The following is a 14,365-nucleotide window of genomic DNA, read 5'->3' as shown; positions in this document are numbered from 1 at the left end:
ACAAATAACAGTCAGTGACTTCCATGGGATAGGCAAGTACTTGAAAGGGATATCTAGGGGCCATAAATCCTCTTTAATAACTAGAGAAAGCTGGAAGAAGTGCTGAGCACTTCAGCTATAATCACAGGAGCCATTTCTCTTGGTAACCTTTATGTTCCCTGCAAGTGTTCATAGGCGGGATGCATAGGGATACAGCAGTGCTGCTAATAGAAAAATGAACCCATTTGGTAAGCCTTACTTAGATGTCAGAGTACTTTGAATTCTGAAGCTGAAATAAACAGATTGAAATGACCCCATAGTTTATAATGCAATGGTAAAACAAAGTAGGACTTTACAACTGAGGCCCCAGTGTCAGAACTTCGTTTGATTTTCTCTGATGACTCAACCTATTTCACAAGCTATTTTCATATTCCTTATTTAGCGAACTTACTCATGTCTCGGTAAAAGCCTACAATGTGATAAAGCCAAGGAACCGTAATGTGTGGCACTGGTAACACCTCCCACGCCAAAAAAAATCCTACTTCCATATTTATGTGGCTCTGCAAATTGGTTCCTGCCTTTTTCTCCCCAGAGAATGAGCTGGCAGCGTGTCTCGTCTCCAATTAGCATGAAGCCGTGAAAAGTGGAGATGGAGGGTCAAATTCACCATGCCTGGAGCCTCACTTATTTTTGCCGTATTACAGGCACATTTGGACCTCTGACTTCCCAGCAAGGCAACTATTGTTTTTAGCATACAAATAACAACGCCTGCAGAATACCTTGTTCATTCATGCTTTGTCTCCTGAAAAAAGAAGCTCGCCACTAGAAGGCAAGAAGCTCAGAAGAGCTACCTACCTTGTGTTGCTCAAGGACTGGAGATGGGCAACTCAGTATAAACTCCCCATGGAGCAGGTGAATTTTACCTGGGTTTTACTGGTCAGGATGTAATTTCTGCCTTTTAGAAAGTCCTTTAATAGAGAAGCAGGAGAAGCCTTTGTAATCAGCGTAGGTACAAATCACACCAGCAAGTGTAAGAACACGTAGGGACACTTGAGGACAACACCCACCCATCCGCCCCCACCCCAGATCTCTTCAAAATCTGATTTGCAACGATGTAAAGACATGCATTTTTGTGGCAGTTTTTTGAAGAGTTTGTCTTGGAGACAGAAAGCAAAGGCAGCATGTGCAAAGCAGAGACAGGGGCTGAGCAACAGCACTCATGCTCGCAACATGACTGCTCTTTGCAAGCCTAAAAGCAATGGACTAAAAGCTGTGTAGCACAAGCCCTCTTCAGTCCCACACCAGAATCTGAAACAGCTCCCAAATGACACCGAGGGGTCCAGGACATAAGGGTACATCATCAGGCGTGTCAATGGAGAGAGGTGCTCGTGTCCCAGGCCAGCCCTGAACCAGCACTTCCATGGGCAGCAGAATCTGCAAAATCCCCCTTTCTGTGACATTTCCTCTCATCTTTGGATTCAGGTATCATAAGGAATAGGCTCTAATCAAAGTTTTGCCTAAGGGTACAGCATTCCTGGCATCTTTCCCTTACTTGCATTTTCTGATGTCTAAAAGCATCCTGCTATAGCCTTCCCCTTGCTGTTACAGCTACGTAGGTCTCTACTTTCCATCAGGACTTTGGTTTTGAGATCCCCAGTCCTTCGCCAAGCTTAGCTGCCAGATGGACACAGGCAAATTGAACTAGCCAGTTCAGCCCCCATCACTGTCAGCCCCCACCCTTCACCTCTGACATTACCCACTCACCTGCCTGATCTGAACTTCCATCCCTAGGAGTAAGCTACCCAAAACCAAGCCCATCTGGGCTATAAAAGCCCCCTAAATGTTCCATCCTACCCAATCTGGTGAATTTGCTCAGCACGCAAGCTGCAAAACACTGTCAGAGTTTTCCTTTCCCTAAGGATGGTGGTAGCTGTTGTGTGCTGGTGTCTGGAAGCAGAGACCTAGGGTTACTGCCCTGCCCATGCAGGTTCAAACTCACACATCCCATCTCCCAGGTAGGTGCCATCCTGATTTGTCACGCTTACCTTCACACATTAGTGCTTGGGTCCTCAGCTCCTCCCTGTCCATGGGAGCAGCGTGGCCAGGGAGGGAAGAGAGCACCTACTCTCTCCCCAGAGCCCTGCAGTCAGATGGCTGGGGTGTCCCCTCAGAAAGGTGGGATCTGCCAAGCTGGCCAAGGGAGGAGCTGAGCTGGAGGCAGAGGTCTTACTTTAGCACTGCAACAGCAAAGCAGGTGCCAGCACAAGCATGGCAGCACATACCTTTGGGAGGTACATCCCACTCTGCCCTGGATGCTGGGGCTTCCTTCAGCCTGCAGGGAGGAGACATGGATTGCGACCAGCCAAGCAGAGGGGAACGGTGCCCTGGGCAGGAACACAAACCTCAAGCTCCTGTGCCCAGGCATAACAACAGCCCCTTTTCAGGGTCCTACAGGGCTCTGGCCCTCCATCCTTGCTGAATCCAGTCCAGCACTTCCCCCTGCCAACACTATCCACCAATGCACTGTGCTAAAGCCCAGGATCAGAGCCCCTCTCCAAAACCAGAGCAGCTGCCTTCCCTCTCTGCTAAATACCTGGCTCCTCTGCCAGCTGCTGTGGTCAAATCTGCCAAAGCCAGCAGTCCCTCTGTTAACCCCTTCAGCCTGCTGCCTTGTCCTCTGCAGGTTCCCATGGCAAACATCATCAGCTCTGCAAAGGGTTTCAGCTTCTTCATCCTTGAGAAATAAAGCTGGTCATTCCCCCCAAAGGGGTTTTATGCTGTTTTAATGAGAGCTGTTGGCTGCTCTGTTTCTGTCAAGGTGGTAGGTATCTGTGGTCAGGATGTGGCCCCTCTCGCTAAGCCTGCCAGCCTTTCTGCTTGGGGGAGCTTGTGAGGGCTGAGAGGCCTTTTCACTGCAACTGGCCACGAGTTTCCAGAGAGCACTTTCCAGAGCAATCAGATCTCTTCGAAAATTAATTGATCTGCTCTTATTAGATCACCTGCCTCACCTCCCCAGCTGCTGGTTCCCATGTTTGGGTTTCACAGAGCCCAGGCAGGGCAGCTGCCATGTCCCCCTGACACAGGGAAGAAATCCAAGGCTCATCTCCAGTGACAGCTTCTCACCCGTCAGATTTGCTTCCCTTGGGGTAAGAAGTTACAAACAGATGAAGCCCACAGGGCATAGATGCTTCGTAACCCAGACATCTACCATAAATTTTCCAACTAAATAACTTGGAAATGCAGATTATAAATGTGTGGCAGTGATGAGCCAGAAAGAACCTAAAACCTTCCAGCTGAAAAGGGGTATGAAATGGCTCAGAGATGCTGGCACTTCAAATTAACTTTTTTCATTAAAAAAAGTGAGCATTACCCACATGCCCTGGTCCCTGGCGTGACGCTCGTGGGTGGCCAAGGCCACCCACGAGCGTCACGCCAGGGACCAGGGCATGCAGCATCCCATGGCATATGCTTGGGAAGGAAGTGGAGGCTGTGCTTAGTTCAGTTTTTCATCTTCAGCAAGATGGCAAATCTTATATAAAACATGCGTGAATCAAAACAGAAGTGCCTGCCTGGCTGCTGGGAAGTGACGCCACTGTGACTCATGTCATTCTGTTTAAAACAATCCTCCCCCTCACCTTCTCCCGTCTGTAGAGCTGCACCTTGGAGGCTTTCAGTACAGAGCCCAGTGATGCTTACCCTTCTCTTCTACCTCCTTACACCTCTTTCGGGCCATGGCGTTTTTCTCAGGTGACCTCTCCTGCCACGGAGCTCTGCCAGAGCACTTTTGCAGCTCACTCCAAGTACAACAAACAGCTTTCTTTTCCTGGCTTTTTTTTTTTTCCTTTATTATTTTTTACACTCCATAAAAAACATTGCAGGTTTTCTTTCACATTCACGAGATCTCCTGGAAATTATTGCCATTTCCCATACATATTACATATTTAAAAAAGTAAAAAGGTCAACAGACAAAGAGAGCGGCTCGTTCAGGACTCCTTGCAGACACAGAAGCCAATACCAGCGAGAGAGAAACTGGTTTTTGGGGACAAAGGCTGACTAGAGGTGACCACACTCGCTAAGCAAGCCACTTAACACTGAACAAGACCACTTGACCACACACGGTACACATTGGGAACACTTGGGAAGGGATAAAGGAAGAGTTGGCTTGGAGCCAAGCTTGTCAGGTTATTTGGTGTAAAATCCAGCAGTTACAGTGTTATCTGATGGGAAGTAACTTGGATGAGGATTGTGGAGACATTCAAGTATTCTAGGGCTGTTCTTAAATAACAGATGGGAGGATAATAGCTCAGCAGGGTAGCCTGATAGCTTTGGTTAAGTCCCCTGCTTTAGTTAAAAGCACATCCAGTACAAAGGCAAATGCAGAAGTACAGGAAATGTCACACCTGAATGGATCCACGGTCTGGTTTGGTATCCAGTTACACTGTGGTCAATACCTGACACTTCTGAGGCTGGAGCAGGAGAGGATTTTCACCTGGTTGTGCAACAGTGTCCTGGGAAAGGAGCTCCCTCCCGCCACCCCAGCCCTTTGCTGCCTGAAACATGACACAGGAGAGGGGAGGAGGAAAGCCGGAGAAAAAGCAGAATGAATATTCACTCCCACCACCTCTGTAGTTGCAGAGTGGTGCTTTTCATTTTGCTTTCTTCCCCACTGCTGCTGTTTATTGCTTGAAACTTTAAATAAGGGTCTTTTAAAAAATAAGAAGGGAAGGAGATGGGAACCGAGAACATACTAAATGGATTTCTCATTGCTCCCCAGGAATCTGGAAATACAGTAGTGGGTGCACGCTCTGTGGATAAAAACCTAAAAAAGCACTTTTTCTTTTTTTAAAAAAGGACAATAGAAGTTCAGAAAACCTGCCACACTTAGAGCATTTGCGTCTTACAGTCACAGCATACAGGAAGTATGACCCACGACAACCACTCCATCCCACACTAAGTCAATGAGGTTTCTCTATTGCACGTTCATGAAATGTTCTTGTTGGGGTCACAGTTAGGATCAGAGGACCACACCAGCTCCAGTCTCCCCAGGGCATTCAGCAGGACGAAGATGCCGTCATCGGGCTGAGTTTCAGCTGGTGGACGGGAGAGTGGATGGGCACAGAACTCAACACTGAGGTAGGAAAGGCGAAACATGAGCCTTCAAAGCTTTTGCCTAATGTCAGTTCTTCTGCAAAGAATGATGCAGCTTCTCTTTTGCACGAGGCAACGGCGGGGTTGGGAGTGGAAGACAAGATCTCTGACTCATATTGTAGCAACTGGCCCATGAAGCCAAAGTTTGGTGAGATCAGGCTTCGGCGCTGCTTGATGTAATCGAAGGCTTCCTCTAGGCGGAGCTTCTTCGTCTTCATGAGATACGCCATGCAGATGGTGGGAGAGCGTGAAATCCCCGCTTCACAGTGCACCAGAATCTTGCCCCCCGTTCGTCTGACATAATCTAGGGAAAAAAAGTCATTACAGATGTCAGTTGTCATTGGGGATGGGGAGGACACTGCGACATGCACCCAGTGCTGGAGGTGGAGCATGGCACACAGCCAGTCCACCAGCAAAGAGAGGCTTGCTCTTCTGTTGGGTACTAAGGGTAACATGGAGGTTAAAAGAGAAGGGGGACAAAACCTAGCCGGAGATGGAGCTGAGCTGCAGATGACACTTGGTTTCAGAATTTGTGGATCTTGATTTGGTTCCTTCTGCATTTTTTCAGAGATTCCTTCCCTGTCTCCTTCCCACATGCCTATTTCTCTTTTGGAACAACTGACTTTGCAGAGCATTGCGAGACAGAGATCAGGTATCTGGGCAATGCTTGTGTTTGCTGTACCTGCATTTCTCTGCTGTACCTGCATTTCTCTGCCTGCGGCTCGAAGTGCTGACCCAAGCACAGCCTGGCCAGCCCTCCCACCATCAGGTCTTTCAAAAGGTGCAGGGCTGCCTTCCTCTCATCAGCTTTGCTGGAAAAACAGGACTTTTCTTTAAAGTCCGAACCTAGCTCCCTGTTTGGCCAGTTAGCAGCAAACAGCGGCACCAGGAGCTGAGCTGTGGTGGGTACCCTTGGGTGGAGAGGCTGAGCTTGCTCCCTGCAGCCTCACCACAAAGCACACAAGGACTGGTAGGCAGTTGCTAATTACAGCCTGGTTAAAGGATGCTTGGACTTAAGTCAGGATATAAAAGGCTTATGCAAAGCACCCATTTTACACAACAGGAGCCACTGTGGTTACTCACACAACACAATGTTTGTTATTAGATTAAAGAGAATGTGCTTAAAATAAGCCTTTCCACACAAAAATACAGTTCAAAAATAGATGTTCTCTGCTCTATTGCCTTGAGCAATATGTTCAAGCTCCAATTTATGGATAACTGCACTGAGTGTAGTGCTTAGTGAAACAACGCAGAGTTGAGCAAGTTATCATTTGCCTGTCTTCTATTGTCTGCCTGGGGACTGGTGCCACCACGACCGGTTATATTTAACTATGGCACAAAATAAGGAAGACATGGATTTGAGTCATCCCCAGCATCTATACCACACGCCCAATTTTAAAAGAAAGTGAAAACTAAAGTCATCCTCAAAATCTGCAGAATTTCCAAGTGACTCAACAACTGTCAGAAGGGGTTGGGGATGGGACAGAATAGTGCCCTGCATTAGCATTTCCCTGAAAGGTGCGAGAAGTCCCTTACCAGGGAGGGGAAGGGCTCAGAGGGCACCCTCAGATCACGTTTTTGTAATTCTGCCTGCATTGTCGAAGGACTTGAACTCAGCTGAGCAATGAGTCCAGCGAGTCTGCAACTGGGTTTTTATTCTGTTTCTCTCTTGAATGTTCCTGGAGAGCAACAGCACCGATTTCAACACCATCTCCACCCAGGCTCAGGCTGCTCCACCCCACTAAACCACCCTGTGCCTCTCAGGGAGGCGAGTCTCTCCCTTGTGCTACCTGGCATGGCTGGTGTGCTGCTCACCTACCCAGCTTGAAGCAGGAAGATTTGGGAGAGGATGGCCCAAAGTATTCTAAAGGCCTCCCTATTTTGCATTGGGCTATTTGATTAAAGGGCGAGATACCGACATGAGCAAAAGGAGAAATGGAAAAAGGTCTATGGTAAAGGGAGACACTGGACTTCTAAGGCCCCAGCTTTGGGATATCTCAGCACAGCGAGGCAGTAATCGGACTCTGCTTCACCTGGCTTTTACAGGGTCTGGCATGCAAGTCCACGGAACCAATATGTTTCTTTCATTTACAAAAATCAATAGATTTTGGTGTTATTCAACCATACTTCCTTGCTCCCTGCCATGCTGAAGTTACACCTATGCTTGCTTTGAAAAGAAAATAAAGCTAACCAGCTCACCCGCCTCGTCTGCCTGACGGCAGTCGAGGAGGCATTTTCCTTCCTCAGCCTCCCAGCCTGGAGAGAAGGACAGAGACCTTGTTCTGAATGTCCGTCTTCCTTCCTTCCTCACGGAAATCCCTCTACCAGGAGGGATGCTGGGGAAGGGAGGGAGCTTAAACTTTTGCTGTGACATCTGGGAACATACAGAAAATAACGTGTCCTTCCCACTAATATGTATTTTAAAATAAATGAATTTAAAATACATGAAGATCTGGAAATTTGTTAATTTGGACTTACCGATGAAGTCAATGGCTTCCTGGAAGTGTGAGCTGATGTCCGCTGTGTGACTGTCCTCCACTGGGATCCACTTGTAGCAATACTGGTCTTTGAAGGACTCTGAGCTTTTCCTGGAGACGTTGAGCAGGGCCGTGATGTGCAGGTTGGCAAGAAACTCACACTTGGAAGCGTGATAGGCACTACCAAGGTAGAGAAAAGGCAGGATTTCGACTGGACCGCCCTGGAAGAGAAGGAGCAGAAACATGTAATTCCTTTTCAAGGGTATTTGAGTCCCGATACCCAAGAGAGCCACAGGAGCCTGCGTGGGTGCCCATTCCCTCCCTCCCTGGCATTTTTGGACCCCAGCACTGCTGTCCAGTGAATCACTGTGCTGGCAAAGCCCACGCAGGAAAAAGGTTTTAATTTTCTTATCCACATCTGTGAGGTACAAAGTCAGATCTAGCCCACTTGCGTGCAGGACATTCCTGGCTTTCTTTCAAGTGCTGCCCCTCGGGACGCACACGAAGCACTTTCATATGTGAGGCCCATTCCCTCTGAGGCTTTACCAAAATACGGACAAGGCGGGGAGCCACGTCCGAGCAGGAAGGAAGAGGAGGACAGAGGAAGAGGCTCAGCTCCTCTGCTCACACCTCCAAAGGTGAAGCAAAGCAAAAAAGCAGGAGCAAGGCTCCCCGTCCTCCTGCACCTCCCTGGGGTGCAGCACCTGCCACGTCACCTGCTCCGAGATGTCATCTCGGTTCCTCCTTCCTCAGCACAAGCGAAGGCTGGGTGATGAGACCGCGAAAGAAAAAAAAGCCACCGCCTGACACAAGGGTTTCGGAGATCACAGGTAACTTTCCATGATGCGCAAGAGCTGCCGCCAGCCCCCGGCTGTGAGAAACAGGGCTTTCCACCCCCCACCCCGAGCTGCCCACCTGGCAGGTCCCACACATACCGGGACAGCCAGGAGCTGCCTGGGGCGGTGGGATGGAGCCTGGGGCAGGAGGTGCTCCCGGGGGAGCAGAGGGGCATCGCCTGGGGGCTCCCCCCAGCCCCAGGAAACACACGCCCCGGCGGAAGCACCCGACCGCAGGGTGACATCTCGGAGCACGCGTGTTCCCCGAGCCGGGCAGGCGTGAGGCGACTTCCCCCGTGGAAACCCCGCTCCCCCTGCCCGAGGGCGGCTCTCGAGAGCCACTGCCTCTTCGCAGAAGCGGCCCCGTGGCCCCCGGCCCCCTCTGCCAGCCTCAGATCGCTCCCAGGGTCTCAGAGGAGGCATGTTCCCAGATGTCACAGCAAAAGTTTAAGCTCCCTCCCTTCCCCAGCATCTCTCCTGGTAGAGGGATTTCCGTGAGGAAGGAAGGAAGAGGGACATTCAGATCACATGCTCCCTGGCTGTGTGATAAAGATGGGTCACAAATACAGGTTTGGGGGCTCGACAGGGTGTTTCTCCTCCTGCAGTCGCCTAATTTTGAAGCTGGACAGAGGCGATGTTGAGCAGCAGCACACACAGGGCATCTTATTCCACGCACAGGCTGCCAGCCTGGACCGTGACAACTTATTGACAGCCCACGCCGGCGCGAGGGCCACCGGCACCCTGCCAGCCTCCAACAGAGCCCGGTGGCAGGAGGGAGAAGACCCAAGGAAAGGTCATGACACACACCTGGTCGTAAGCGGGTTTGTGGTTGGCACTCTGCTTCTCACAGTGGCTGGCGAGGTTTCTCTCCGCCTCAGTCCTCTCCGGGGAAATGAGTTTTCCATCCACACAGCACTCAGGATATTGCGAGTTAAAGGTTTCGTATCCCCCTAGGGGGGAAAAAAAAGAAAAAAGAAAAAAAAAGGATATGAACATTTGCGCTTCCAAAAATTGGCTTAATTAAAGTGGAGGAGAAATGAAGCTCCGGCACTTGTGGTGCAGTGGGATAGTGCTGCACAGCGATGGGCCCCGGGGGGTTAATGAGGGTTAGTGTTCCCCTGGGGAAATGGGTTTCTTTAAAAGGCTTCGGGCACCCGAAGAAAAAACTCTGATACCGCTGACAATTATTAACTTGCCAAAAGCCAGTGGATCCACATTAAAACTGTTAGCAAATGTAATTCTGTTGAGTCTAGCAACCATTAACTCCAGTACAGCAGGGACTAAACTCCCTCCCCCAGGTTTTATATATGAGCACTATTTCCAGCATTAGAGACCGAGATTTGTATACTCAGGAGTCATCCTCTCTAAATCTGTCATTACTATATACACTGTGACAACAAGAAATATGTTATTTGCATTTTTGAATGGACATAAGCACAAGACGGAGATGCTTGCAACTGTGCCATTAACCGCCACAATGCACGAGACAGCAAGGTAACGAAGACAGTCCCACTGAAACCAATCTATTAAATAACAGCTATAAAACTTAATGAAATCCTGTGACAGCATTTGACAACTGAATAGCCCCACATGAGCTATTCTGCATGGCTAAGTACTGTATTCGTTTCATTCAGTGCACTGCTAATGAAAAGGAATTAATCCTATTATTACATTGTTACTCAAAGTTTGTCGTCAGCTAAATTGTTGCCCTGTTTCCAGGCTTGGAATACGCTGCACGGAAGCACACAATCTCCAAAATGAACATGAGCAGGTCAGGTAGCAGAAGCAGCCTGGAAACATCAATGGCGTGCCACGTGTCTGCCAGCCGTGCTTTTTCAGAACAGAAATGAAAGGCGAAAGCTCTTGAACAGCTAGATTCAATAATCCTTCAGAACGTGGCCCTCAAGTAAACAAGGCTTGGAAAGCAAACCCTCCGACGCAATTCATTCAACTGCAACTGTTCCGCCCTGATAAGCGGTGTCGGTGTGGGTGCCCCGGTACAAGGAAGGGTTTCGAAACAAAGGAAGCACTGAATATCTGAGCAGCCGCAGGGCCCCTGCCGCCCTCGCTGCCAGGGCTGCCCGGTACAGCTACCTCTGACATTTCAGCCCCGTAACGCCGGTGTCTCATTTGTTTGCAATGTTTGAGCAGATGTGTGCTCAAATTCATGACGTGCTACTGTCGCCCACTTAGTCCTGCCGTGGGGTCCTCGTGTTGCAAGAGGCCGGCACGATCCAAAGCCCGCTCAACGGGATGAAAGTCTGTTTTCCATGACGGAGGGCAGGAGAGTGACTTTGCAGTCAACTGGCACTCAGCACCTGCACCTTTCCTCCTACTCCCCAGCCACATTCAGCCAGCTCGCCCAGAGCTCACAGTGCAAGGCAGTGGGTCAAGCAGCCAAGTGACCGTGGAGACCATAAGGGGGGGGCTGATAAAATTATATCCACAACTGGGTTGATAAAATTATATCCCTAACAACTAGCAGTGTGAAAAGCAAACAAACACAAGAAGCTCTCCAGATGCATCTGCTCTTCTGATCTCCACCTGCCCTTCATGGGGTGGACTTTTAAAACCTCTTGTTTTGCATAGCTGACTTTATCTCCCTCCTGCCCCCCAACCACTGCCATCGCATAGAAAAAATACATCCAGTTTATATAAATAGACATTATCCCCATTTATGCCCTTCATTGTTGTTTTTACTCTTGAATGAACACAGAAATCTGCCCCAGCCAAATCAGCGTGTGTGTTCGAACAGACATCATGTCTCATGTCTCTGGGGCAGCTAACGCATGCAGCTGGTGAATGGTTAATTACAAGCCTTAGGGATCAGGATATTTGCAGGCCATTCTTAAAGTGAGTCATCTTGTCATCCCATCCTCCAGCAATCTCCTCTCTTCCCCTTCCCCACTCAACCTAGCTTCCCTGAGGTCATTTCTGCAAATACTAGATTGCTCATCACAGAAAGCTGGGCTGCACTTCGGTTTTAATCAATAAATAACAGAATCCTTGTCAGCACCAAGGGAGGATCCGTTATTTTATCTTTCTGCAAGCTCTTCCCCCCACCACACAACCACTCTCACCGTGCTGGACCTGAGCTCACCCAGGATGAAACTACACCTACACAGGCGAAAGATGTGACACTCTCAACCCACAGCTGCCAGAAAGCAAGGGAAGGAACATGCAACTTGGCATGCAATTGCTCGGCACTTGCTGCCCTGCCTGGGGCCAGATCCCCAAGATGCTTGGTGACCTGCTCATATCTTCTCTCATCACTGCGACTTCCAGACCACCTTAGCCCTTAAGTAGCCAACATCTCCTCCCAGCTCCCCCCATACCTAGGGAGAACAGGACTATAAAGGGGGAACCTCAGGGAGGTTGGTTTTTTTTTTTTTCTGGTGGTTTTACAGCCCATTGTTTGCAAGGTCGGTGCTACAGACCCCTGAAGGACTCTTTCTTCTGATCAGTGCCCAGTGCTTCAGGATGATTTATAATCCCACTGTCCCAGAGATCTTTCCCCAGACCACAAGAGCTTCCTGGGGGTCCGTGGCCCCGGTGAATCAGCAGTGCTGCCCACTGAGTCACCAGCTCCTTGGACCACACGGGATCGGAAACGGAGCTGCAGACTTCATGGGCCTGATCCTGCGACTCAGAGCACTTCTAGCAAAGCAAAGGGGAACAGTAGCAGGAAAAGGAGGAAACTTTCTCATCCACTAAGGGGGAAACTTGTCAGCCTCAATTCGACAGGCTTTCAAGATAAGACACTTTGCAATACACAAAAGGCACAAAGCAGGGCCTACATCAGAACCCCACCCCAGATAAACTGCCCACAGCCACAGCCACCACTTCAAAGCATGGGGCTGGTACACGAGGAGGGAAGGACGGTCTTGTGGCTAAACGAGCAGGCTGAGAGTCAGCAGAGCTTAATTCAGCCCCTGCTTTGCCACAGACTTCCCAGCATGACCCTGGAGATGTTTCTTCATCTCCAGTTTAATGAGGTCTCTAAGGATTTGGCTGGCCCAGCACAGTGCAAGTATCCCTGCCCTGCAGCAGCAGAATTGGTGCTTTTTGGGGAGACTGTCAGACCCCAGGGCACACTGGTGGTGCCCGGACAGAGCCATGGTGGTGCAAACTGCCCTGGGAGTCTCCCTCCCGCTTGGTATCAGGCAATACCCAGGCTGGAGATGCCTCTACCCTGGCGGGGATGTTCTCCAGGCACTGTTCGTTACAGGAGGCACAAACTGGGCACATCGGGACAAAAATTAGCGTGATAAAAGGCTTAATAAAAGTGAATTAACCCTGGCCGGTGAGGACACAGGGGCAGAGTTTATTCACGAAACATCGCCTGGTTTTCTCCTCCATTTATGGCCTCCCCATGGCCTCAGGGTATGGCAAAGGGTTCTTCAGGAACCCCTGCTTCAGCGTGGCCCCGCTCCGGGGAGCCCCGCGGTCCCGGCAGCCGGGTGTGCGGGGTACGGGTGGGAGCGTCCCCGGGTGGGCACTGCTCCCCTCCGCGGGGAGGCACCGGGGAGCGGGGGGGGGCTGAGAGAACAGAGAGGGCAAAAGGACAAAGGCTCTGCCATGAGTAATGGAGGGGAGGCAGGGATGGGAGGACAGAGAAAGGGCGGCTGCTGGTTTTTTTTTTTTTTAATCGTTTTATTATCCCCGGGTTACACGGAAGGAAAACAAAGAACCGCAATCAAAGGGCTGTAACACACGTGTGGCGGGAGGGGGGAAGGTATTTCTGTCCCCCGACAAGCCCCGGAGTTTCGGCTATGGGTTTCCCCTGCCAGCCTCGATATGCCCGACGGCGAGATAAACCTCTCCTCCCCGGGTGGAGGAACGGGCACCGATCCCCGGGTTCGGGCGCCCAACACGGGCCGCCCCGTGTCACCGGGCTGAGAGCGGCGAGCGGTGGCCTCGGCTCTCCTCTTACCCGCGGGCCGATTTTATTTTCCAGCCGCGATCTCTCTCGCCCCCCCCCTTTGATAATCTGCAACTTTTTCCTCCCCTAATATTCTTTGCTTTCCATCAGCCTCTTAAACGCGCGGCGGGGGTGAGCGGAAAGGCATTTGGGCTCAGCCCGCAGAGTCTATCCGGGATTTATTTCCAGTGGGTGGAAAAGAAACGAAATCCCGGCGTTACCTCCCTGCCCTCCGCCAATAATCAGGTTAACTGCGGAGCGGTGGTGGCGGAGGAGAGGGGACGGGAGCACCGCGGGGCCGCCGCCAGTGCCGCCACCCGGGGAGCTTTGAGGGTCGATCCGCGCCGCTCTCCCCCCCGTTTCCCCGTCACCCCTCTCACCTTTCAAGAAGCAGACCCTGGCCCCGGCCTCCGGCAGGCTGGAGAGCAGGGCGTTGAGGACGATCTGGGCCGTGCTGTCCTTTTTCAGCTTCTGCCAGTGCCCCGTGCCCTGGTCCAGCACCACCACGGCTGCCAGGCGGGCGGTCCCCGCCGCCCCCTCGCCGCCCAGCAGCAGCCGGGCGCGGGCCGCCGCGTCGGGGACCACGAAGTGGAGCGGCACGGCCCCGCCGCGGGCCCGCCGCATCACCACCGAGTTGAGGTTGACGTTGAGCGAGCCGCGGAGGCAGGAGGCCGAGTAGGACAGGTAGGGCCGGCAGTCCAGCACCAGGCAGCGGGAGGGCTCCTTCCTCAGGAGCTTCCTCAGCTGGCGGCAGTCGAGGGACGTGACTTTCATGCCGGCCGTGGACTCACGCCCCGCCGCAGCCGGGGCAGGAGCGGAGAAGAGCGGCAGGAGGGTGCCCGCCGGGGAGCCCCGGTGCTAGTGCAGGAGCCGCGGGGGAGCGCGGGGCCGCAGGGGCTCGGCCGGCGCCGACGGGACGGGACGGGAGGGAAGGGAAGGGAAGGAAGGACGGAGGCACCGCGGCACCGCGCCGAGCCCGGGCAGGGAATCCCGGCCGCCGCCAC

The 14,365-nt window shown here is 51.6% G+C and overlaps 1 protein-coding gene across 1 annotated transcript; it reads right to left on the bottom strand.

The window, feature by feature from the left end:
- Positions 1-3,793: 3,793 nt before the first annotated feature.
- On the bottom strand, positions 3,794-14,365 carry DUSP5 (dual specificity phosphatase 5). The gene is made up of 4 exons (XM_069796950.1): positions 13,742-14,365; positions 9,248-9,390; positions 7,606-7,825; positions 3,794-5,431 (listed from the first exon to the last, which is right to left on the bottom strand). Exons 1-4 carry the CDS (start codon positions 14,133-14,135, stop codon positions 5,031-5,033), a joined length of 1,158 nt encoding a protein of 385 aa, XP_069653051.1. The 5' UTR covers positions 14,136-14,365; the 3' UTR covers positions 3,794-5,030.

The sequence above is a fragment of the Haliaeetus albicilla genome, chromosome 11, assembly GCF_947461875.1.
Source record: "Haliaeetus albicilla chromosome 11, bHalAlb1.1, whole genome shotgun sequence".
Lineage (NCBI taxonomy): Eukaryota > Metazoa > Chordata > Aves > Accipitriformes > Accipitridae > Haliaeetus > Haliaeetus albicilla.
The sequence above is the reverse complement of the archived record's forward strand: the minus strand, read 5'-3'. Positions and strand labels throughout refer to the sequence as shown.